Source organism: Salvelinus alpinus, chromosome 1 (assembly GCF_045679555.1).
Source record: "Salvelinus alpinus chromosome 1, SLU_Salpinus.1, whole genome shotgun sequence".
Classification (NCBI taxonomy): domain Eukaryota; kingdom Metazoa; phylum Chordata; class Actinopteri; order Salmoniformes; family Salmonidae; genus Salvelinus; species Salvelinus alpinus.
Window position 1 is genome coordinate 85,229,038 of NC_092086.1, and position 23,366 is coordinate 85,252,403.

The following is a 23,366-nucleotide window of genomic DNA, read 5'->3' on the forward strand; positions in this document are numbered from 1 at the left end:
TTCACTCCAGCCCTGATCTTGGATCCTTTGTTCTAGTATAGCACCACGGTTTTGTCCTCCTTTATCATGCACATCAATTACTGCTGTTGCTCAAAGTGCTACCAGTGCAGAAATATACAGACCTAGTTTCCTCGGTCTAACACTGTGTATTGCATGTTCACAGACATACACCTTGAAACTCCCACCATATTAAGCAGTAGAGTGGCGAATGGTTACCAGCACATTGATATAAAAACAGGCATAGACCAACTGCCTCTGTAAAAGACCTGTAGCACCGGGGATAAAAACAGTATCTCCTAAAAAAATAACCTTCTTCCTCCAACGCATGAGTCATGGCCTAGAACCTGAAGCAAAGGCATATTTACAACAGCAGCTGTGTTTATGCGTGTGTGTGTATATGCATAAGTGTCTATTCCCCAGACAGAGGAGTCAGTCCAACTTGAAAGAGTAGTAAGCTGGACCATGCTTCTCCTCAGCCTGGCGCTCTGGTGACAGTAATTGCCATGTCTAATTAGGTAGGAATGTGTCAGTAATGAGTCTCACCCCGGGTTCCCAGGTGCCCTAATGAGTCTCACCCCGGGTTCCCAGGTGCCCTAATGAGTCTCACCCCGGGTTCCCAGGTGCCCTAATGAGTCTCACCCCGGGTTCCCAGGTGCCCTAATGAGTCTCACCCCGGGTTCCCAGGTGCCCTAATGAGTCTCACCCAGGGTTCCCAGGTGCCCTAATGAGTCTCACCCAGGGTTCCCAGGTGCCCTAATGAGTCTCACCCAGGGTTCCCAGGTGCCCTAATGAGTCTCACCCAGGGTTCCCAGGTGCCCTAATGAGTCTCACCCCGGGTTCCCAGGTGCCCTAATGAGTCTCACCCAGGGTTCCCAGGTGCCCTAATGAGTCTCACCCAGGGTTCCCAGGTGCCCTAATGAGTCTCACCCCGGGTTCCCAGGTGCCCTGCTGAGAGGATCGTTAGTCATATCCAACCTCTACCAATGCAACACACTCTGGGTATAGGGTGCCCTTAGACACAGATCTAGGATCAGCTTACTATCACCAACATCCTCACCTCAACCATTAGGGGGGGGGGGGGGTGCAGAACTGGCTGAGATCTGTGTCTAGGGGTAAAACTTATCAGAACAGAACAGCAGAGGGAGCAGTCTCAGACTCTCAGCTACACCAAAACACCCCTGATAACAAACAGATCTGTTATCACACACAGAGGTATATCATCATGCCCATTCACTGGCTTTGCACCGAGGGGACAAAAAGAGCAGAGTGGTAGACGTGGAAGGAGGATGAGAGGGTGAGAAAGTGGTGGGAGGGGTGTAGTGTGTAAAATCACTGTGGTATCTCACACACACACGCAGTACTCAGGGCAATAACACTGTAGCTCCGCACCAACAGTAAATTATCCCTTGTACCTAAATCATGCATTTCACTACCAGTCTGTCATCTAATAGCATCAGCACAGAGCAGAGGCAGTGCTTTAGCTGAAGCTACAGTACGAGTTAGGTGTACACAGCGAGACCTTGTCAGTCCCGTAAGACCATAGAAAGAGATAGAAAGGGATGACAACACAGAGAGAAAGAGGGAGTAAAGAGAGCAAAAAAAGTTTAGCAATGACAGAAAAAAAAAAAAATGTGACTAAGCTGATAAAAGAAGAGTGAGAGAAAATAACAAAAAAGAGGACAAGAAATTAAGTAGGGACCTTTTGTCTGAGGAGCTTGCTGCGTACGCGACCCCATAGCTTGGCCCCGGTGTTGGTGTGCCTCTTGATGGCTGAGGAGGGGGTTTGAGGCTGCTGAAGCTGCTGCTGGTTGTTCTGCTGCTGGTCCACCACACAGCAGTGCTGCTCCAGCCGCTCACACACTGTGTTCAGGTTCACGTCGGACACCAGGACCTCCGTCATCCTACCGGAGACTGTGTGCAGGGGTTAATATGAACTAACTAACAGGGAGTAAAATCCCAAAGGTATCCACTTCCTGAGTGGTCAGATCCAGCACTGTCCAGAAAAACCTCACGTCTAAGGTTGGGGATTTGTCTTCTAAATGTTGAGACGAAAAAAGGTCTTCCTCAGTTGATGTTCATTTAAGAAAAAAGGTGAAAATGTCCGTTTCAAATGTTAAGATGAGGCAATAAGGAAGGCACAAGGTATGACAGGCAGTTTCAGTCCGTGAGAACAGAGAATCCTGATATGGTTTTCAGTCTTCTTCTAAAGCCGGAGAATTTCACACTGGTCCCTCTCTGGGATGTCAAGATTATTCCACACTGTGCTTCTGCCAGCATCTCCACAGCTCACAATCTGATTTCCAGTAACGCAAACAGAGACACGGAGCACAGTGTGAGGGGGAGCGCGAGAGAGAGGAGGGATGGTGGGAGAGAGAGGGGGGAGCGTGGGCAGAAGGAGGGGGAGTGAATGAGCTGCTGCCGTCACCAGCCCTGTTTCTCCAGATGTGAGAACACACCTCCAACAAACTGAGAAAAAGAAAGAGATTAAGAAAAAAAACTAGAGAGAGAGAGAAAGATGACAAACCCTGTTGTGTGCCTTTCCTCTTAGCGTTCATGCATGTCATCATTTCCCACAACTGGTAACCAATCAAGGAAGTGAGTAAAAGAGGGAAAGTAAGGAATGTGAGAGGGAGAGAGAGAAGAGGGCAATGTGACTGAGACAAGAGGTTGATTTAGACCCCATCTGAACTGGGACCACATTTCAGCTACATGTAATGGAACCTCAAAGAACAATATGACATTTCACAATATGACATTTTGAAGGGTGAAAAAAAGGTACTAAATGGTTCTCACACTGACACACCCTCTCGTAATCTGACAAGCACATCAGCTCTCTCCCTGTGTGCATGTTGCCATGCGTTTTCTCCACGCTTCCACACTCCACTGAGTCCTCCACCCATTATGTGTGTGTGTGTGTGTATATATCAGTTTGTGTGTGTTAAGAGTGGGATTCCACTCCCACTCCTCCAGCCCCTCTCCCCTGCCCCCCTGTCCATAGGGAGATGCAGGGATAATTGACCCCCAGTGTTTCCACTATGCTAGTTAACCCCTTACCCCCACCACCCTCAGCCGTCCAGACACATATCAGGGAATCCTTCATATGGGTTTTTCTATAAACTAGGGTACCAGTGAGGATTTCCTACAATGGAAAACTTGTTACAGCTGTTGATAAGTCATTGATAATAATCTGCTATTTTTTTCCCATCATTACATTAAGATAAGGGGAGATCATAGCTATATTCAATAAAATTCACAAGTTGATTTAAAACCCTTTATCACGGTTGTTGTCTTGACCAATGACCTTGAGCCTTCTTGGATGGGCACTTCTAATGTAACTCTATGGCAGCACGAAGGGTCTTGAATTTTCGAGCTCTACCCTTAGATTTGGTGGTGACGTAGTGTCCCCATAAGTGATAGAACACTGAGCCAATCACGGCGCAACTAGAGAACATTACCAACCCCTACGCTTCGTATTTTCCGCTGGTTGCCCCACCACAGAAAGAACTGAGCTAGGCTGAAACACCTGCATTTTGGAGCTGCCTTACTCAAGAAAGCAAAAAAGAGACCATGTTTGTTTGCGGCTTTATTATCTCAATTATATATATATTTTTTACATTGTTTGCCAAAATAACATGCAAAACAGGCAACCCCCCCCCCAAAATAAAAAACATAGCCAAATGTGGGGCTCAAAACAGGCTCTGAATGACAGGTCGCCACTCCTCATTCGTTATGCCGGTGAAGACAGTTGTTCCTGGATCCACTTTGGATCTACTATCCCAGGCGAATTGAGGTTGATCATCTGCTGTTGTCTGCTTGATTTACAGTAGGGTTTTAGATTTAACAGCGAAGGCATCAAGGTAATTAGTTTATGTTTTCATATGTTTTTGTGCCTTGTATTGGTCTCCTGTGCGCAAATATATAGGATAGACTAATGCACCACACCCAAAGCTCTTCCTATGAATTATTCTGATATAATATAGTCCTAGACCTGTGTTGTATAGGTTGAGTTATGGGCCAACTTGCATATATTACCTTATATTCCTCTAAGTACACACGTGGAAATGCTTAAAAATAAAAATAAATGTTTCAAACCATTTTGAAATGTTGATCCCAATGTCACACATTGGCCCCATTATTTATAGAAAGACCCATATACAATATATTATCTCCAGCCACTCTGGAGACTACTACAGTGAATCAGAATCTACTCTCAGAAAGCACAACTCGGGATACACAGTCAGACATGGATGATGGATGGTTATGCTGCAAGCTTTGAAAGGGAATAGTATATTGTATAATGAATGGATCGATCCAGGAAAGCCATGCGTGTCATAATTTATCTGGCTCCATATCTATTCTCCATTTATTTCTATGCAGGAGAGAAGGAGAACGACGGAAGGCTGCATTTCATAGCGTAACAGAGACAGATTGTCTCCTCTCCACAACAGTAGCTATGTATGGTCACACCTATGCGCTCCATACTGAGGTTGACTGCTATCTTCAGATAGCAGCACTGAGTCATGGGAGGGGAACACAGAGAGGGTACCAGGCAGATAACACACACGTCATATATGAAAGGAGGAATGCATGCATTGATTGCACAAATACACACAGTAAGATGAGAATCATTCTGAAGCAAATCAGAATAGGCTCTTCCCACAGCCGTTATGCCTTGAGACCCATCAGTTTGGTCAAAGCAAGATTAAATCAAAACGAATGTAAGCCAAAAGGCAGGGAGAAGATAGGCCAACTACTCGGTTCAGTACAGTACTTGATCACTGGTATTTCCATTCAAACAAATGTTCACTCTCTCAACAACTCTTATCACAAGTTAAACAAAGCCAGTCAGTGTTGTCAGCCTTCAGCCTGGACTCAATATGATGTCATACATGACCGTGACAGACCACGGGGGTTACGTGAATGACATCTTGTAATGATGATATTAAAACTTTGTTCCGATAGGAGATAGTTAGCGCCCTTAACTGTGAGTATGTGCGTGTTAGGTCTATCTGTGCTTCGGACGGATGGGACTAAAAGCACTCCTCGTCTCTGCCTGGCTCTTTGCTGTTTTCAATCAGGGGGCTGACCGTAGCAGTAGGAACTCAGCCTGGCAGGGTTTTTTTTTTTTTTACTCAGGATTGTAAGCATGAAACATGAAACATGTATACAGTCTGGTGCATCATTTCTTGGAAAGAATGTCTGGGAACCTTTTATAATTATATATATATTTTGGGTGATTAAGGGAGTCCTAGTCACTTGCATTTTTTGGGGCAGACAACTATGGCACAGCACGAGGCATAGAAACAACATGAATTCCTCAGCGACACTGCTAGATAGTAATGCAAGATTCCACTGTATATTCAATGAAAACCAAAACAATTCACTGAATCATTCCCCATATTCACAATGTATTGGCACAAAGATAAACACCGAATGAGTTTGACCTGAATCCATCATGGTTGCAAATACACCGTGTCCTCCTGCTGTGAATGAATAGCAATGAGCCTTTAAAAAGATTTGTCAGTTCTAGCAGGAAGTCTCCACCTCAGTCAACTGGAACAATCAGCTCCCATTAAATCCCAGCTATACTGGAAGACATACTGGGAGCACTAGAGTCAACTGGCTGTTAGTGTTCCACTGCTTCTCTTTCAACTGTCAACTGTCTCTTCTTCCCTCTGATCAGCCAGACAGCAACAACAACAAAAGGCAGTGGATCAGCACCTCTTCCTCTTTTTTTAGAGGATGTCTAGTTAGCCGTTACCCTGCATTGTCTCAAAGGCTTCTTTTGTCTTTACTGTACTGTACTTCAATGGGAAGTCACCGTCTAAGAGCGATGATGAGAGATTCTATGTTCTTTAAATTCATTTAAAGTATCTGAAGAAAGCTTGAGTTCATTTCCTCTACTGTTAAGGAGTGTTTCTGTTATAAAGGCTGGGGTGTACATATACAAATAGGGTGATAGAATAGCTTTCTGTGTCCATCAGATGATATAGAATAGAACATGTAGGTGTTTGTTTATCTGTGTGTTTGACAGTGTTGTCTTCCACCACACAGCTTCAGTATAAGGAACATGGGGCTGAGGGGAGAGCAGATCCATTCATCAACATTGCAGCAATATTCTTTCTTGAAGATTGACAGTACAGTTAGTCCATCACTCCAAATTACAATGACATCACACACACAAACACACAGAATTTCACTCAACAGTACCCAAACACACATACTCCTACTTGCCGAAACCTATTCAACACCCCCCCCCCCCCCTCCCCTCCCCTCCAATATTTCCTCATGGCTTATTTATGGAGTTAATGATATGTCAACATAATGACATGTCTACATCATCTATTCTGCATTATGTAGATTATGCTGAGACCCTGCTTTGGCAGAATCACACACACACACTTGCGAGTTTGTAGATGCTCACACACAAACACTATAATGATGTCAGGTCCTGGAATGTGTGTAAAGCTTTGCTTGGAGAGAGGTAGAGACAGTCACTTTACCCCTACCTACCTACCTACCTACGCAATTACCTGGACTAACCTGTACCCCCGCACATTGACATAGTACCAGTACCCCTGTATATAGCCTCATTATTGTTATTTATTGTAAAAAAAAATGTATTGCTTTAGTATATTTTTCTAATTATTTTCTTATTATATAAAGAAAAATGCTAATATTTACTTACTTACTTATTGTTGGTTAAGGGCTTATAAGTAAACATTTCACAGTAAGGTCTACCTACACCTGTTGTATTCACCACATCTGACAATTAAAGTTTGATTTGATAAAAAGTGAGGGGGGGGGAGCGAGAAAGAGAAAGAAAAAAATAGGAGAGAGAAAGAGAACAAAAAAAATGGGAGCCTACAATATGTCTGGCCATTGCTGAGAGCCTTAGTTCTGACATCATTGTCAGGCCTGTGTCTTAATTATACACTGAACCAAAATATAAACGCAACATGTAAAGTCTTGTTCCCATGTTTCATGAGCTGAAATAAAAGATCCCAGAAATGTTCTATACACACAAAAAGCTTATTTCTCTCAGGTTTTGTGCACAAATGTGTTTACATACCTGTTAGTGAGCATTTCTCCTTTGCCAAAATAATCCATCCACCTGACAGGTGTGGCATATCAAAAAGCTGATTAAACAGCATGCTCATTACACAGGTGCACATTGTGCCGGGGACAATAAAAGGCCACTTCAAAATGTGCAGTTGTGTCACACAACAATGCCACAGAGGTCTCAAGTTTTGAGGGAGTGTGCCATTGGCATGCTGACTGCAGGAATGTTCATCAGAACTGTTGCCAGATAATTAAATGTTAATTTCTCTACCACAAGCTGCATCCGTTGTTTGAGAGAATTTGGCAGTACATGTTTATTTATTTTATTTATTTCACCAGGTAGGCCAGTTGAGAACAAGTTCTCATTTACAACTGCGACCTGGCCAAGATAGAGCAAAGCAGTGCGACACAAACACAGAGTTACATATGGGATAAACAAACGTACAGTCAATAACAGAACAGAAAAATCTATTTACAGTGTGTGCAAATGTAGTAAGATTAGGGAGGTAAGGCAATAAATAGGAAATAGTGGCGAAATAATTACAATTTAGCAATTAAACACTGGGGTGATAGACGTGCAGAAGATGAATGTGCAAGTATAGATACTGGGGTTCAAATGAGCAAAAAATAAAGTGGGGATGAGGTATTTGGGTGGGCAATTTACAGATGGGCTATGTACAGGTGCAATGATTGGTAAGCTGCTCTGACAGCTGATGCTTAAAGTTAGTGAGGGAGATAAGTATCCAGCTTCAGTCATTTTTGCAATTCATTTCCAGTCATTGGCAGCAGAGAACTGGAAGGAAAGGCGGCCAAAGGAGGAGTTGGCTTTGGGGGTGACCCGTGAAATATACCTGCTGGAGCGTGTGCTGCTATGGTGACCAGTGAGCTGAGATAAGGCAGGGCTTTACATCGCAAAGACTTATAGATGACCTGGAGCCAGTGGGTTTGGTGACGAATATGTAGCGAGGGCCAGCAAACGAGAGCATACAGGTCACAGTGGTGGGTAGTATATGGTGATTTGGTGACAAAAAGGATGGCACTGTGATAGACTACATCCAGTTTGCTGAGTAGTGTGTTGGAGGCTATTTTGTAAATGACGTCGCCAAAGTCAAGGATCGGTAGGATAGTCAGTTTTACGAGGGTATGTTTGGCAGCATGAGTGAAGGCTGCTTTGATGCGAAATAGGAACCAGATTCTAGATGTTTAATATGAGTCTGGAAGGAGAGTTTACAGTCCAGCCAGACACCTAGGTATTTGTAGTTGTCCACATATTCCAAGTCAGAACCGTCCAGAGTAGTGATGCTAGACGGGCGGGCGGGTGATGCTGATGTCAACGTTGTGAACAGAGTGCCACATGGCAGCGGTGGGGTTTTGGTATGGGCAGGCATAAGCTACAGACAACGAACACAACTGCATTTTATCAATGGCAATTTGAATGCACAGAGATACCGTGACAAGATCCTGAGGTCCATTATCGTGCCATTCATCCGCCGCCATTACCTCATGTTTCAGCATGATAATGCACAGCCCCATGTCGCAAGGAACTGTACACAATTCCTGGAAGCTGAAAATGTCCCAGTTTTTCAATGGCCTGCGTACTCGAGACATGTCACTCGTTGAGCATGTTTGGGATGCTCTGGATCGACGTGTACAACAATGTGCTCCAGTTCCTTCCAATATCCAGCAACTTAGCACAGCCATTGAAAAGGACTGGGACAACATTCCACAGGCCATAATCAGCAGCCTCGTCAACTCTATGCGAAGGCGATGTGTTTCGGTGCATGAGGCAAATGCTGGTCACACCAGATACTGACTGGTTTTATGATCCGCGCCCCTACCTTCTTTTAAGGTATCTGTGACCAACAGATGTATATCTTTATTCCCAGTCATGTGAAATCCATAGATTAGAGCCTAATATTCTTTTTTTATATTGACTGATTTCCTCTCATGAGGAAATAACTCAGTAACTCAGTAAAATCTTTGCTGCATGTTGCATTTATATTTTTGTTCAGTATAGACAACCAGGGTGGCACAGTTAGCCTCACAGCCCTCTATAAAGACTTCTCCATTATCGAGCGGCTCCATAAGAGACAGATAGGCTCAGCCCAGGACGCAACTCAGTCCTACCTGCGATTCTTCACTTGACTTTCACAACTTTATTTCCAAACGTGTATGAAGTGGCCTTAAAACAACCCTGGGCTGTTTTGTGAATTAGCATTAATTGATTCATTCCATTGGCAAGTACAGCTTGGATTCCAATATGAAGAATCTCATTCTAGAGTAGAAACCAAACATGAGGGCTTTGAACTGACATCCACCGGTAACATGAACCGACACACTTTTACAGCAGGACGGTGTTTCCTCCAACACATTGGTGCGGCTGGCTTCCAGATTAGGCGAGCAGTGTGTCAAGAAGCAGTGCAGCTTGGCAGGGTCATGCTTCGGAGGACGCATGGCTTTCGATAGACGCCTCTCCCGAGTCCGTAGAGGAGTTGCAGCGATGAGACAAGACTAACTACCAATTGGATACCACGAAATTGGGGAGAAAATGGGGTAAAAATAAAAAATACAAATACAATTCCAGGTCAAACCATCCTAGAGAATAATAGTGTAGTTAGTGCATCCATCACAGACATAGCAGGAGAGGCATTCCCTTTAACCAGATTATGAAATACATGTGATAAATGAAAACACAGGATCATAACTCATGATGAAATCTAATGAAAGTGGAGATGCTTTGGGGTTATTAAGATTCCTCGTAAAAAAATGACTGACTACACTGGATTCATCTATGGGTCATTGTGAGGTGTGTGTGGTGTGTGGTGTACTGTGTGCGTGGAAGGGGTGGGGCTATGGGCAGTGGTGGAGGCCTATGATTGGTGGTTGTGACAGCCTGGTAATACAGATAGCCATAAGCCATATCCTTGGCGGATAATTCAATCAGCTTTAATTCTCCAATACCATGGCCGCCCGCCTCTATAAATATCACTCCTAAATTACCCCCCTCCGCCATTTTCCCTCCTTCCTATCTTGCCTCATTCTTTTACTAAAACTGTACAGGGGGGGGGGGGGGGATAGATACCGCTGTGCTGCTCAGAATCACAATGGAATGACAGCTGGGGTTTGCAGGGAGGGGCGAGGGTAAGGTGTGTGTGTGTGAGTGTGTGTGTGTACACATACATGCAGGCTCAGTATGTGTGTGTCTGAGTTCATGATGTGCGTGACCATGTGTCAGGTCTTTCATGTGAAGGGGAGCCCAGGGTGAGAAGCTGACAGCCCAGAGGGGGGTCTTCCCTGGCTGAGCCCTCCTGCTTTCATGTGAGTGGACTGGGGGCAGAACTCAGATTAAACACTATCATCACTACAGACTCTTCGAACAAAAGGAGCATAGAGCACTCACTGTCTCTGAGAGCGGATGGATGGGAAGCAGAGATGTGAGGGAAGTGAGGGATGGAAAGGCTGGATGGGGAGAGAGGGGGCATAGGGAAGGGTGTCAGGGGGGTTTGCGTCCTGTGTCTGTTCACAACCCTGACTGATCAACCCACTGGGGGGAGCTCACCTTCAACCACGCCGTTGCCATGGAGACGATAGTTGCACTAGTGCACGTACGGGGCTCTGTTAGATCAATACGGTGCTGCTGCAGCGAAACACCACATGGTGGTGGGGTGACGGAATCGTACTGATGCAAGACCCGAGCTAGAGGCGGTAACGAGGAGCGGTAGCTAACGATCTCTGTGCTTGTCTGGCTGACAAACCTCCTGCTGCATATACAGAACGACTGTAGCATAGCTAGTTCTCCCTTACCCAGGAGAGATGGCTGAACAGCATAATGAACATGGAAGATCATCTTTAATTCATAGGAAGTGCTGGTGATGGTTATGGTGCCTGGCTGTTCTCTAGTTTAAGAGCTCTCCAGGAAAGGCAGTGTTACTGGGGGATGCTGTGGACTCTCGGTGTGCTGGCTACTGTGGGGGAGTGCTCAGTCATGCTCAGTTAAAGTGGAGCAGGTAGGCTAGCCATTTTGGGGGGTTTATTGGTAGAAGTCAGTCGGCAGGTAGCCTAGCGGTAAAGAGCATTGGGCCAGTAACCGAAAGGTCGCTGGTTCGAATCCCAGAGAGGAAAAAATCTGCCAATGTGCACTTGAGCAAGGCACTTAACCCACATTCCTCCTGTAAGTCGCTATGGATAAGAGCGTCTGCTAAATTACTAAAATGTAAATGAAAAAATGTGTAGCACTACATAATGTATACGTACATACATACAAATGGTGTTCCCCCGGATCTCAGTGGTTTGTTACCCACAGACCAGGCAGGGGACATGGATGGGAACAACTCACTGACACAGAAGGAAACCTGAGAGAAACTACTCTAGATTTGTGATCTAGATTTAATGTGTGGTCGTCATGGGTTTAGTGGAGCATAAGGTCACCAGGTAAAACTCAGAGTACTGGCCAAAACAATATGATCATTTCATCATCTCCAACTAAAATGTCAATCACAAGAAAATAAATGAACACAGGTGAATTTTGCCAAGCTTTTAAAAAGATACCGACAGCCTTTATGGTGAATACATTCCTGCTGCTGTCCCTTGTGTTTGAAACATTGAGTCTGTGGTATTAAAAAAGATATGAAGCAGTCAGGACCTGTGCCCTTTGACCTACTCCTGAAATGAGATGGAGATCTGAGTGGAGTTCCACCTGTTTAAATAATTCAGTCAGCCAGCCAGCCAGTCTGTCGGTCGGCCGGCCAGTCTGTCGGTCGGCCGGCCAGTCTGTCGGTCGGCCGGCCGGCCGGTCTGTCGGTCGGCCAGTCTGTCGGTCGGCCGGCCGGCCAGTCTGTCGGTCGGCCGGCCGGTCTGTCGGTCGGCCGGCCGGTCGGTCTGTCGGTCGGCCGGCCGGTCTGTCGGTCGGCCGGCCAGTCGGTCTGTCGGTCGGCCGGCCAGTCGGTCTGTCGGTCGGCCGGCCGGCCGGCCAGCCAGTCAGTCGGCCAGTCAGTCAGCCGGCCAGTCAGTCAGCCGGCCAGTCAGCCAGCCGGGTAAATAGATGTGTGTGTTAGGCCTCAGCTGCAGCCATAACCACCACAAACAGCTGGAGAGGTGATGGTGTGAGAGAGGAGGGAGGGAAGGAAAACATGTCTCAAAAAAAGAATGTGGTGCTGCTAAACCTTAAAGAGAGGAGAGCAAGGTCACAAAAAGGTCTCTATATAACTCTAGTTCAAAGGTCAAAGAGAAGCTAAAAACCTCATTATCGTCATCATTGGCAATGCCCACCATTAAACAAATCATGAAAAGGTCAGTTCCGCTTCACAATGTGTAAAAGCCATCAGTTCCAGGCTGTGTGAAACAAACATCTATTTCCCGGTGAGAATAACAGAGGAAAATCAATAGCCACTCCTAAAACAGCCCTCCTGATGTAGCCATACATCCAGCCAACCTCTACTTTAACATTCCACGAACCCAGGAGGCAAAAGCAATCCTCCTTAGGCAGATTTGTAGCTCCACACTGAGCCTGACACTATAACCTATAACCCAGCCTGAACCATTATGGCATCCATCTGATGTTGAGTAGCAGTCCTGGTGACCTTGGTCCTGTGGTGCTGTCTATCTTGGCCTGGCCTCTCTGAGCTGTTCTTCCAATATAAACACAGATCAGGTTACTAGTGTTGGGAGAAGGCAGATATTGGCAGCAGGCTGTATGATAATCATGTTGCTGAAACAGCATGTTGTTCACTCCATGAAGACAGTTGAAAACTTCAGAGGAACTGCAGAGGACGTAGGAACGAATTATTCAAAATAGTCACGCACGAGTACATTAAATCTCCTCCTGTCAACAAACCACTTTCAAGTCCATTAATAAGCTAAAATCCCACTTGTGATTTTGAGTATCAAAATGGGATGTCTTCTCCTTTCCCTCTCCTTCCTCCTATTCACAGTGAGGAGTGTGGTCAGTGAGCCCTGGCCTTTCTCCAGCCCCACCATTATCTCTCCTCCCAGTCTTATGGTCAGAAGCCTGCAGCAGTTCTATCTACTCTACATCTATACTCCATTCAAGGATGCCCACTCTCTCCGCACTGTAGGGCATTCTCGCTTTCTCGCCACACTCCTCAAAAACCTCAAAATCTATTACACAACACACTACATCCTTCAATGTTCTCTGTGTCTCTGAAATAGACATTAGTACAGTGAAAGCGCCCCCACACCCACTCAGCTCTTTGAAAGTAGCAAATACCCACTCTAGTCATGTGAACTGAATAACGTTGTTCCTGCCGGGTGCTTAGTTTAAGAGTATATTCAGATGAATTCAGCACGACAAGTTTGTTACGCAAGAGAGAGGGTGCTTCAAGCAGGGAAATGTAGCGCATAGTGAGTGTCTGAAAGACGCACAAGGGAGAGAAAAGTTTGCAATGCTTTTTTGCTTTTTGGATAATAATTCAAAAAAATTTTTATCAAATGTTATTGGTCACATGCGCCAAATACAACAGGTGTGGACTTTACTTACGAGCCTGTTCCCAACAATGTTAAAATTACAAATATTTGCTAAATAGAAAAGATAAACAATAACGAGGCTACTGAATATTCAAGGATTACCAGTACCGAGTCAACGTGCAGGGGTACGAGGTTGTTGAGGTAATTGAGGGGATATACAGTATGTACAAATGTGTAGATAATTTTTTAAAATGTATTTTCACAGTTTAAAACCTGTAGTGCAGGTGTTCATTGGTTGTGGCATGTTAGAGCTTTAGAACTGTTTGTCAGTGTGTGGGGCAGCCATGCTCGTCATAGAGACCAGTCAGGTGTTTCTCCACTACAGCCTTGGTCGTACCATTTACTTCATACCCAGTGCCATAGAGTCCTGGAAACATGCTGGTTAAGACACCCAGTACCCTTCCACTTCCATGTCAGGAAAGAGGTGGTGCAAGAAGGTCAGTTACAGTAGTTACCTCACCATACCTCATCTCCCAGAGGGCTGACAGGTGAAACACAGTAGTTACCTCACCATACCTCATCTCCCAGAGGGCTGACAGGTGAAACACAGTAGTTACCTCACCATACCTCATCTCTCAGAGGGCTGACAGGTGAAACACAGTAGTTACCTCACCATACCTCATCTCCCAGAGGGCTGACAGGTGAAACACAGTAGTTACCTCACCATACCTCATCTCCCAGAGGGCTGACAGGTGAAACACAGTAGTTACCTCACCATACCTCATCTCCCAGAGGGCTGACAGGTGAAACACAGTAGTTACCTCACCATACCTCATCTCCCAGAGGGCTGACAGGTGAAACACAGTAGTTACCTCACCATACCGCATCTCCCAGAGGGCTGACAGGTGAAACACAGTAGTTACCTCACCATACCTCATCTCTCAGAGGGCTGACAGGTGAAACACAGTAGTTACCTCACCATACCTCATCTCCCAGAGGGCTGACAGGTGAAACACAGTAGTTACCTCACCATACCTCATCTCCCAGAAGGCTGACAGGTGAAACACAGTAGTTACCTCACCATACCTCATCTCCCAGAGGGCTGACAGGTGAAACACAGTAGTTACCTCACCATACCTCATCTCCCAGAGGGCTGACAGGTGAAACACAGTAGTTACCTCACCATACCTCATCTCCCAGAGGGCTGACAGGTGAAACACAGTAGTTACCTCACCATACCTCATCTCTCAGAGGGCTGACAGGTGAAACATTTACATTTTTTTACATTTACATTTATTGAAACACAGTAGTTACCTCACCATACCTCATCTCTCAGATGGCTGACAGGTGAAACACAGGGGGTCCTGGAGGGGTTTTAGGAATATTTCACCCAAGATGAAAACAATTACATCAGGCAGTCAGGTTAATGGCTGGCGGCCGAGGGGCCCAATTGGGAGGCCCCCCTCAAGTAACCCAAGAAGTGAAGAGTTATTGCTTCCCATTACTCCCAGCAGTGCGGTTGTGAAAGGGGCCAAACAATATGATTTAGCCCTCATTACCTATCATGGTGTTTATAACATCTCAATCTGTTACAGCAACACATTTCTCATGGGAAAGGAATGCTTAGCTTTAGTACTGTAGACAAATGATTAGACTGGGGTATTGGCCAAGTGAAAGGCTGTGTGGTTATTGGAAACAGGAATATCAGTTATCAACTTTATAAACCGAGGGGTGGTGTTGAATTGTGCACAATACAATTCTAGAGCAATGATGAAGTCATTGTGAACTCTGACTTGCGAGATTAACAATCTGCAAATGTATATTCAAAAACAATGGAGAAGTTCTCTGCATTCACTGAAAACAACCTAAAGAAAAGGGGAAAAAACTGCAGCATAGCAAAGCTGAGACAGCTGGCAGTGACGATTTCATTGCTCAGGTCGTTTCCTCCGAAGGTATGAGCAAGCAGTCATTTTCCTGAGCGAGTGAGAGCTCAAAAACAAACTTCCTCTAGCTCTACAAGAACAGAGAGTCAACGGCTACGGAGAAGTCACAGTCAGACGGCAGGGGCGGCGAGGCACCGGTTAGATGCCGCCAATGGAGAGTGAACAGCGCTGCCTGCCTCCGGAGGACCTGCTCATCTCCCCCCGTTGACCTCCTCCCTCTGGTCAAGCCATGTGGTTCCTTCTTGACTGTCATTTCATCTGTTGGAGGCTTGAAACACTAAAAATATTCAACTCTGGCTGAAAATAGTAGTCCACACTAGAGGTCTACCGATTAATCGGAATGGCCGATTAATTAGGGCCGATTTAAAGTTTTCATAACAATCGGAAATCGGTATTTTTGGACACCAATTTGGCCGAATTTATATTTATTTATTTAACTAGGCAAGTCAGTTAAGAAAAACATTCTGACGGCCTAGGAACGGTGGGTTAACTGCCTTGTTCAGGGGCAGAATGACAGATTTTTACCTTGTCAGCTCGGGGATTCAATCTTGCAACCTTACGGTTAACTAGTCCAACGCTCTAACCACCTGCTTTACATTGCACTCCACGAGAAGCCTGCCTGTTACGCGAATGCAGTAAGAAGCCAAGGTAAGTTGCTAGCTAGCATTAAACTTATCTTATAAAAAACAATCAATCATAATCACTAGTTAACTACACATGGGTGATGATATTGCTAGTTTATCTAGCGTGTCCTGTGTTGCATATAATCGATGCGGTGCGCATTCGCGAAAAAGGACTGTCGTTGCTCCAACATGTACCTAACCATAAACATCAATGCCTTTCTTAAAATCAATACACAAGTATATATTTTTAAACCTGCATATTTAGTTAATATTGCCTGCTAACATGAATTTCTTTTAACTAGGGAAATTGTGTCACTTCTCTTGCAACAGAGTCAGGGTATATGCAGCAGTTTGGGCCGCCTGGCTCGTTGCGAACTGTGTGAAGACTATTTCTTCCTAACAAAGACAGCCAACTTTTCGCCAAACGGGGGATGATTTAACAAAAGCGCATTTGCGAAAAAAGCACAATCGTTGCACGACTGTACCTAACCATAAACATCAATGTCTTTCTTAAAATCAATACACAGAAGTATATATTTTTAAACCTGCATATTTAGCTAAAAGAAATCCAGGTTAGCAGGCAATATTAACCAGGTGAAATTGTGTCACTTCTCTTGCGTTCATTGCACGCAGAGTCAGGGTATATGCAACAGTTTGGGCCGCCTGGCTCGTTGCGAACTAATTTGCCAGAATTTTACGTAATTATGACATAACATTGAAGGTTGTGCAATGTAACAGGAATATTTAGACTTATGGATGCCACCCGTTAGATAAAATACGGAATGGTTCCGTATTTCACTGAAAGAATAAACGTTTTGTTTTCGAGATGATAGTTTCCGGATTCGACCATATTAATGACCTATGGCTCGTATTTGTGTGTTATTATGTTATAATTAAGTCTATGATTTGATAGAGCAGTCTGACTGAGCGATGGTAGGCACCAGCAGGCTCGTAAGCATTCATTCAAACAGCACTTTTGTGCGTTTTGCCAGCAGCTCTTCGCAATGCTTCAAGCATTGTGCTGTTTATGACTTCAAGCCTATCAACTCCCGAGATTAGGCTGGTGTAACCGATGTGAAATGGCTAACTAGTTAGCGGGGTGCGCGCTAATAGCGTTTCAAACGTCACTCGCTATGAGACTTGGAGTAGTTGTTCCCCTTGCTCTGCATGGGTAACGCTGCTTTGAGGGTGGCTGTTGTCGATGTGTTCCTGGTTCGAGCCCAGGTAGGAGCGAGGAGAGGGACGGAAGCTATACTGTTACACTGGCAATACTAAAGTGCCTATAAGAACATCCAATAGTCAAAGGTATATGAAATACAAATTGTATAGAGAAATAGTCCTATAATTCCTATAATAACTACAACCTAAAACTTCTTACCTGGGAATATTGAAGACTCATGTTAAAAGGAACCACCAGCTTTCATATGTTCTCATGTTCTGAGCAAGGAACTTAAACGTTAGCTTTCTTACATGGCACATATTGCACTTTTACTTTCTTCTCCAACACTTTGTTTTTGCATTATTTAAACCAAATTGAACATGTTTCATTATTTATTTGAGGCTAAATTGATTTTATTGATGTATTATATTAAGTTAAAGTGTTCATTCAGTATTGTTGTAATTGTCATTATTACAAATACTTTTTTGTATTTTTGCATTTATATATAATTTTAATTATATATTTTTTTTAATCAGCCGATTAATCGGTATCGGCCTTTTTTGGTCCTCCAATAATCGGTATTGGTATCGGCGTTGAAAAATCATAATCGGTCGACCTCTAGTCCATACCTACTGTATCATAGAGATGTATTATTTGATTCTTGTTTGTTTTGCATATTCATTTTTTTAATGAAAAGCGCTATATAAGTAGAATAAATAATCATAAATATAGCTGGCTGACCACGGCCACAGAGGAGGGCTTCAGTGATTAGTGTGGTAAGACCTTCACATGTGCAGAGTCTGGACAGGAAACGGACAATCTGCCCCCTGATCTCGTGGAGGGGAAAGCATCAAGTTGGATCAAAAGACTGGGAGTAACCATTGTCCTGCCTTATGAACACAGTCAAAAATGACTGGGGTGTGTGTGTACTGTATGTGTGTGTGTGTGTGTGTGTGTGTGTGTGTGTGTGTGTGTGTGTGTACTCATGTTATTGAACGTGTGAGTGAGTTTGCAAGAACATACTATTCAAAAGTCAACATTTTGGTGAAATGAATTAGCTTGCACCGGGCTGGTGGAGGCCAGTCATTTGCTTAGCTGATATCCATAAACAAACCTTTCTCTCATCACACCTGGCATATACTATATAGTTAACCCTGGTTAACATAAGCAAGGAAGCTGAGAGTTTACACAGCCCAGATACGATTTAAGGGTAGACCAGCTTGTAATGCAGACCATGGTACTAACAAGGTTCTGACCAACAGTACATCAGGCATCAGTACACCCCCCTCTTCCAAGCCTGCAAAGCATGTATTATGTATAGAGATGCCTGGCATGTTGTCAGCTCTCTGCCTGCCCAGCCAGCAATCTGCTCTTCCTCTCTGCCCTTTACCTCATCAGACCAGTGGAGGGGAATGAACACAGAAGGGTCAGCAGAGACATGAGTCTGTGAAAGGGAGAGGCCCACAACCGTCCGCACGGTAGGAACATGGCACGGCAAGCACACAACAGGCAGTTCTAAAATACCGTATGCTTACGGACTGTTTAACTCCATACCAGGTCTTAAGGGGAAGGAACGTTACAACGCTGATATACTGAGCATCGATGTGGTAGTGTACAGGTACTGTATGTAAACGTGAAAGATTATGAAATAGTAAAAATATATTTTGGATTTGCTTTTAAAGGAAGAGGGATTAAGTTCTCACTTCAATATTGGTTTCCATAGCAGAGAGCATGTTCTGTTTTCTTACAGATTTGACCATTTGATCCCCTTCAATAAACTCAGCTGTCACTTTTGGGTGGACCGGATGCAGGACGCTGCTTCAGTTCAGAGTTTCTGGATCCTGATCCACTGGGCTCATCCATAAAATCACTACCCATCCACTATGATTCACATAAACACTTTTACACATTGCTTGGACAATTTAATCCCATTTTAAAACACTCCTCTTCCAAAACAACCCCGATCCATTAGATCGGTATCTCCTGTTGACTGCTCAGGTCAGAGGTCAGGGGTCATGGATCGAGCCCGTACAGGCCCCAGCATCAGTTATTTGAAGAGCTGGACCCAATTTAAAATTCCTTTCAAACCCAGGAGGATTTCTCCCATTATTATCTAGGTTTGCTTGACAAGACAAGATGTTTAGGAGGCCTGCTCTGCTGCTCACCCATACGAGAAGTGTGCGCGTGTGTGTGCGTGTGTGTGCGTGTGCATGTGTCTGTGTAGCACGAGTGAGAGAGCGTGAGCAAGAGTGTGAAACCGCAATGCCGTGAACTCCGTGTCCTGTGAGTAAGGCTGTTCTTGTCCTGAGTCTGTACGGCTGGGGGCTGTCTGACTCCTACAGAAACACTGTTCTAACCATTACAATTGAATTGTAGTGTCCTGCATAGCTATCCTAGTGGAGGATGGACCTTGTATCTCAGGGATGAGATGGCTTTGCAGGGCAGAGTCAAGCAGTCGGATACTTCAGACAGTGTTCTGTTTGTTATCAGTCTGCTGTGGGACGGCCTTGACCAAACAAACACACATTACAACGCAGTGACACAAGGCATGGTCAGACGTCACACGGGCTAGAGCAGAGAGGGGAGGGGAAAGAGAGAAGAGCGAGTGAAAGAGGGAGAGAGAGGGGGGGGGGGGTAAGAAGGGAAGAGAGAGAGAGGGAGAGCGCAAGGGAGAGAGGAACAACGAGAGAGGGAGTGGAAGCGTGAGAGAGAGAGAGGAAGAGGGAGAGAGAGAGAGGAAGAGAGAGTGAGAGACAGAAAAGAGAGAGGTGGAATCCTGAGATGTTTGGTGGTATTATTACATTTCAACAAGTACACTTGGAGTTTAGTGATGCAAACAAACATCTGCCCCAACCATTCAAACAGATAGCTCTGGGTAAGAGATAAGAGTAAACGTAAGAGACGACTGACAGTCAAAATATCCATAAAAAACAAACATTATTTCTCACAAACTATCAAAACTCAGCCACAGTTTGACGTCATTTCAGTAACTGCATAAGAGAGGCAGTTGAAAAGGCCATATCTTGGTGGATAATGAAGTGTTTGGCTGACACAGTGGCAAGAGAAGGAAGGGCTTGATAACCAAATGACATTTAAAGGTGAATTAAAATCTATTACTGACATTTTCATTCTGGCTCTCCCTCTTGGCCTTTCGTTGATGAAAGTGAGAACGCTCCCAACAGGAAGAATCTGTCTAGATAATGACAAAGAACACTTCCATTTCATGAATGAGAGATGTAACCTTTCCATTCCTCTCAGTGTGTGTGTCTGTGTGTGTAAAGTCAACAGAACATCTCATAAGAATGAACATTTCATTCTCAACACATACAAACTTGTTTGTTTGTGCAGGAGATGAGAAGGGCTCAGGATGATAACCAACAGACTGCAGAGCTTCTGTCATCTGAATGGTGGAGAGATGACACTCTAGGGTGAGCAATAGGAAAGGAGACCTGAAGACCACTTGAAACCATTTCAGTACACAAACAGAGTTCCCTGGTCTCCCTTAGCGCCAGCGTCAATTTATACAGGGATCAGACCAATCACTGTGGGATTGAGACAGGCAGAGGAGAATTACTAGGGAAAGGACAGCAAGCTCAAGGGCCACCCAAGTACACACACGCAGACACACATGGACACACGCACACAGTGCTCCTTTCAGAGACAGGAAGGGCAAGGCCCCTGAGTCCTGGTGTGGTGTCCTGGTGAACGTGACTATATGGACGTAGTCTAAACAGCAACACAGTCAGGGAGCTGTGGCAAAGTCCACGCCTGTTGACTCTACACTATATATCTCTACATCCACTATAGTGACTCATTCAAACATCGAATCAACTCAATCACTGATGCAAGTCACTGATGGCGTAAGACACAATATTGGGTGGGTATTCTATTGTGAAGTTCAAATCCTGATTATGATGACGAAGAAGATGCTTTGTTTCAGTGGGTGGATAAAATACTGCTTCTATTTCTGTGGGAGATCCCAAGTCAGCAAACATTCACTCAACATTCTGTTTGACCCAGTTCTGTTCTGTTCCTAGGAAGTCATGTTGTCCTTGGACGACGGAACCTTAAAGAGCAAATGCACCTAAAACAACTACATATCCTTTGGAAAACAACATTAGTATATGTGTGTGTGTGTGTATATATATATATATATATATATATATATATATATATATATATATATATATATATATACATACACACACACACTCATATATATATATACACACATACACACATATGCATATACATATGTATATATACATATACACATACATACATACACACACATACATATACACATACATATATATATATACACACATAGATACATACAGTGGGGAGAACAAGTTTTTAATACACTGCCGATTTTGCAGGTTTTCCTACTTACAAAGCATGTAGAGGTCTGTAATTTTTATCATAGCTACACTTACCAACCAGTAAGAATTCCGGCTCCCACAGACCTGTTAGTTTTTTTTTAAGAAGCGCACCTGTTTGAACTTGTTACCTGTATAAAAGACACCTGTCCACACACTCAAACAGACTCCAACCTCTCCACAATGGCCAACACCAGAGAGCTGTGTAAGGACATCAGGGAGGCCTCCCGGGTGGCGCAGTGGTCTAGAGCACTGCATCGCAGTGCTATGCTGCGCCACCAGAGTCTGGGTTCGCGCCCAGGCTCTGTCGCAGCCGGCCGCGACCGGGAGGTCCGTGGGGCGACGCACAATTGGCTTAGCGTCGTCCGGGTTAGGGAGGGTTTGGCCGGTAGGGATATCCTTGTCTCATCGCGCTCCAGCGACTCCTGTGGCGGGCCGGGCGCAGTGCGCGCTAACCGAGGGGGCGGGTGCACGGTGTTTCCTCCGACACATTGGTGCGGCTGGCTTCCGGGTTGGAGGCGCGCTGTGTTAAGAAGCAGTGCGGCTAGGTTGGGTTGTGCTTCGGAGGACGCATGACTTTCGACCTTCGTCTCTCCCGAGCCCGTACGGGAGTTGTAGCGATGAGACAAGATAGCAATTACTAGCGATTGGATACCACGAAAATTGGGGAGAAAAGGGGATAAAATTTAAAAAAAAAAAAAAGAAAAAAAAAAGGACATCAGGGATACAATTGTAGACCTGCACAAGGCTGGGATGTGCTACAGGACAATAGGCAAGCAGCTTGGTGAGAAGGTAACAACTGTTGGCGCAATTATTAGAAAATGGAGGAAGTTCAAGATGACGGTCAATCACCCTCGGTCTGGGGCTCCATGCAAGATCTCACCTCGTGGGGCATCAATGATCATGAGGAAGGTGAGGGATCAGCCCAGAACTACACAGCAGGACCTGGTCAATGACCTGAAGAGAGCTGGGACCACAGTCTCAAAGAAAACCATTAGTAACACACTACGCCGTCATGAATTAAAATCCTGCAGCGCATGCAAGGTCCCCCTGCTCAAGCCAGCGCATGTCCAGGCCCGTCTGAAGTTTGCCAATGACCATCTGGATGATCCAGAGGAGGAATGGGAGAAAGGGAGAATTTTGGCCCATTCCTCCTGACAGAGCTGGTGTAACTGAGTCAGGTTTGTAGGCCTCCTTGCTCACACAAGCTTTTTCAGTTCTGCTCACATATTTTCTATAGGATTGAGGTAAGGGCTTTGTGATGGCCACTCCAATACCTTGACTTTGTTGTCCTTAAGCCATTTTGCCACAACTTTGGAAGTATGCTTGGGGTCATTGTCCATTTGGAAGACCCATTTGCGACCAAGCTTTAACTTCCTGACTGATGTCTTGAGATGTTGCTTCAATATATCCACATAATTTTCCACCCTCATGATGCCATCAATTTTGTGAAGTGCACCAGTCCCCCCTGCAGCAAAGCACCCCCACAATATGATGCTGCCACCCCATTGTTTCACGGTTGGGATGGTGTTCTTCGGCTTGCAAGGCTCCCCCTTTTCCCCCCAAACATAACGATGGTCATTATGGCCAAACAGTTCTATTTTTGTTTCATCAGACCAGAGGACATTTCTCCAAAAAGTATGCTCTTTGTCCCCATGTGCAGTTGCAAACCGTAGTCCGGCTTTTTTATGGCGGTTTTGGAGCAGTGGCTTCTTCCCTGCTGAGTGGCCTTTCAGGTTATGTCGATATAGGACTCGTTTTACTGTGGATATAGATA

At 44.9% G+C, this 23,366-nt stretch overlaps 1 protein-coding gene across 8 annotated transcripts in view; it reads right to left on the bottom strand.

The window, feature by feature from the left end:
* The window catches only part of LOC139532320 (active breakpoint cluster region-related protein-like), a 218,784-nt gene that overhangs the window by 18,875 nt on the left and 176,543 nt on the right, over window positions 1-23,366 (bottom strand). Inside the window, exon 1 of one of the 8 annotated variants that reach the window (XM_071329817.1) lies at window positions 1,700-2,346. The exons of the other annotated variants lie outside the window; for them this stretch is intronic. Coding sequence (XP_071185918.1) covers window positions 1,700-1,900 — 201 coding nt within the window. The 5' untranslated portion in view covers window positions 1,901-2,346. Of the gene's footprint in view, window positions 1-1,699; window positions 2,347-23,366 lie in introns of those variants that run through there. 8 annotated transcript variants of the gene reach the window in all.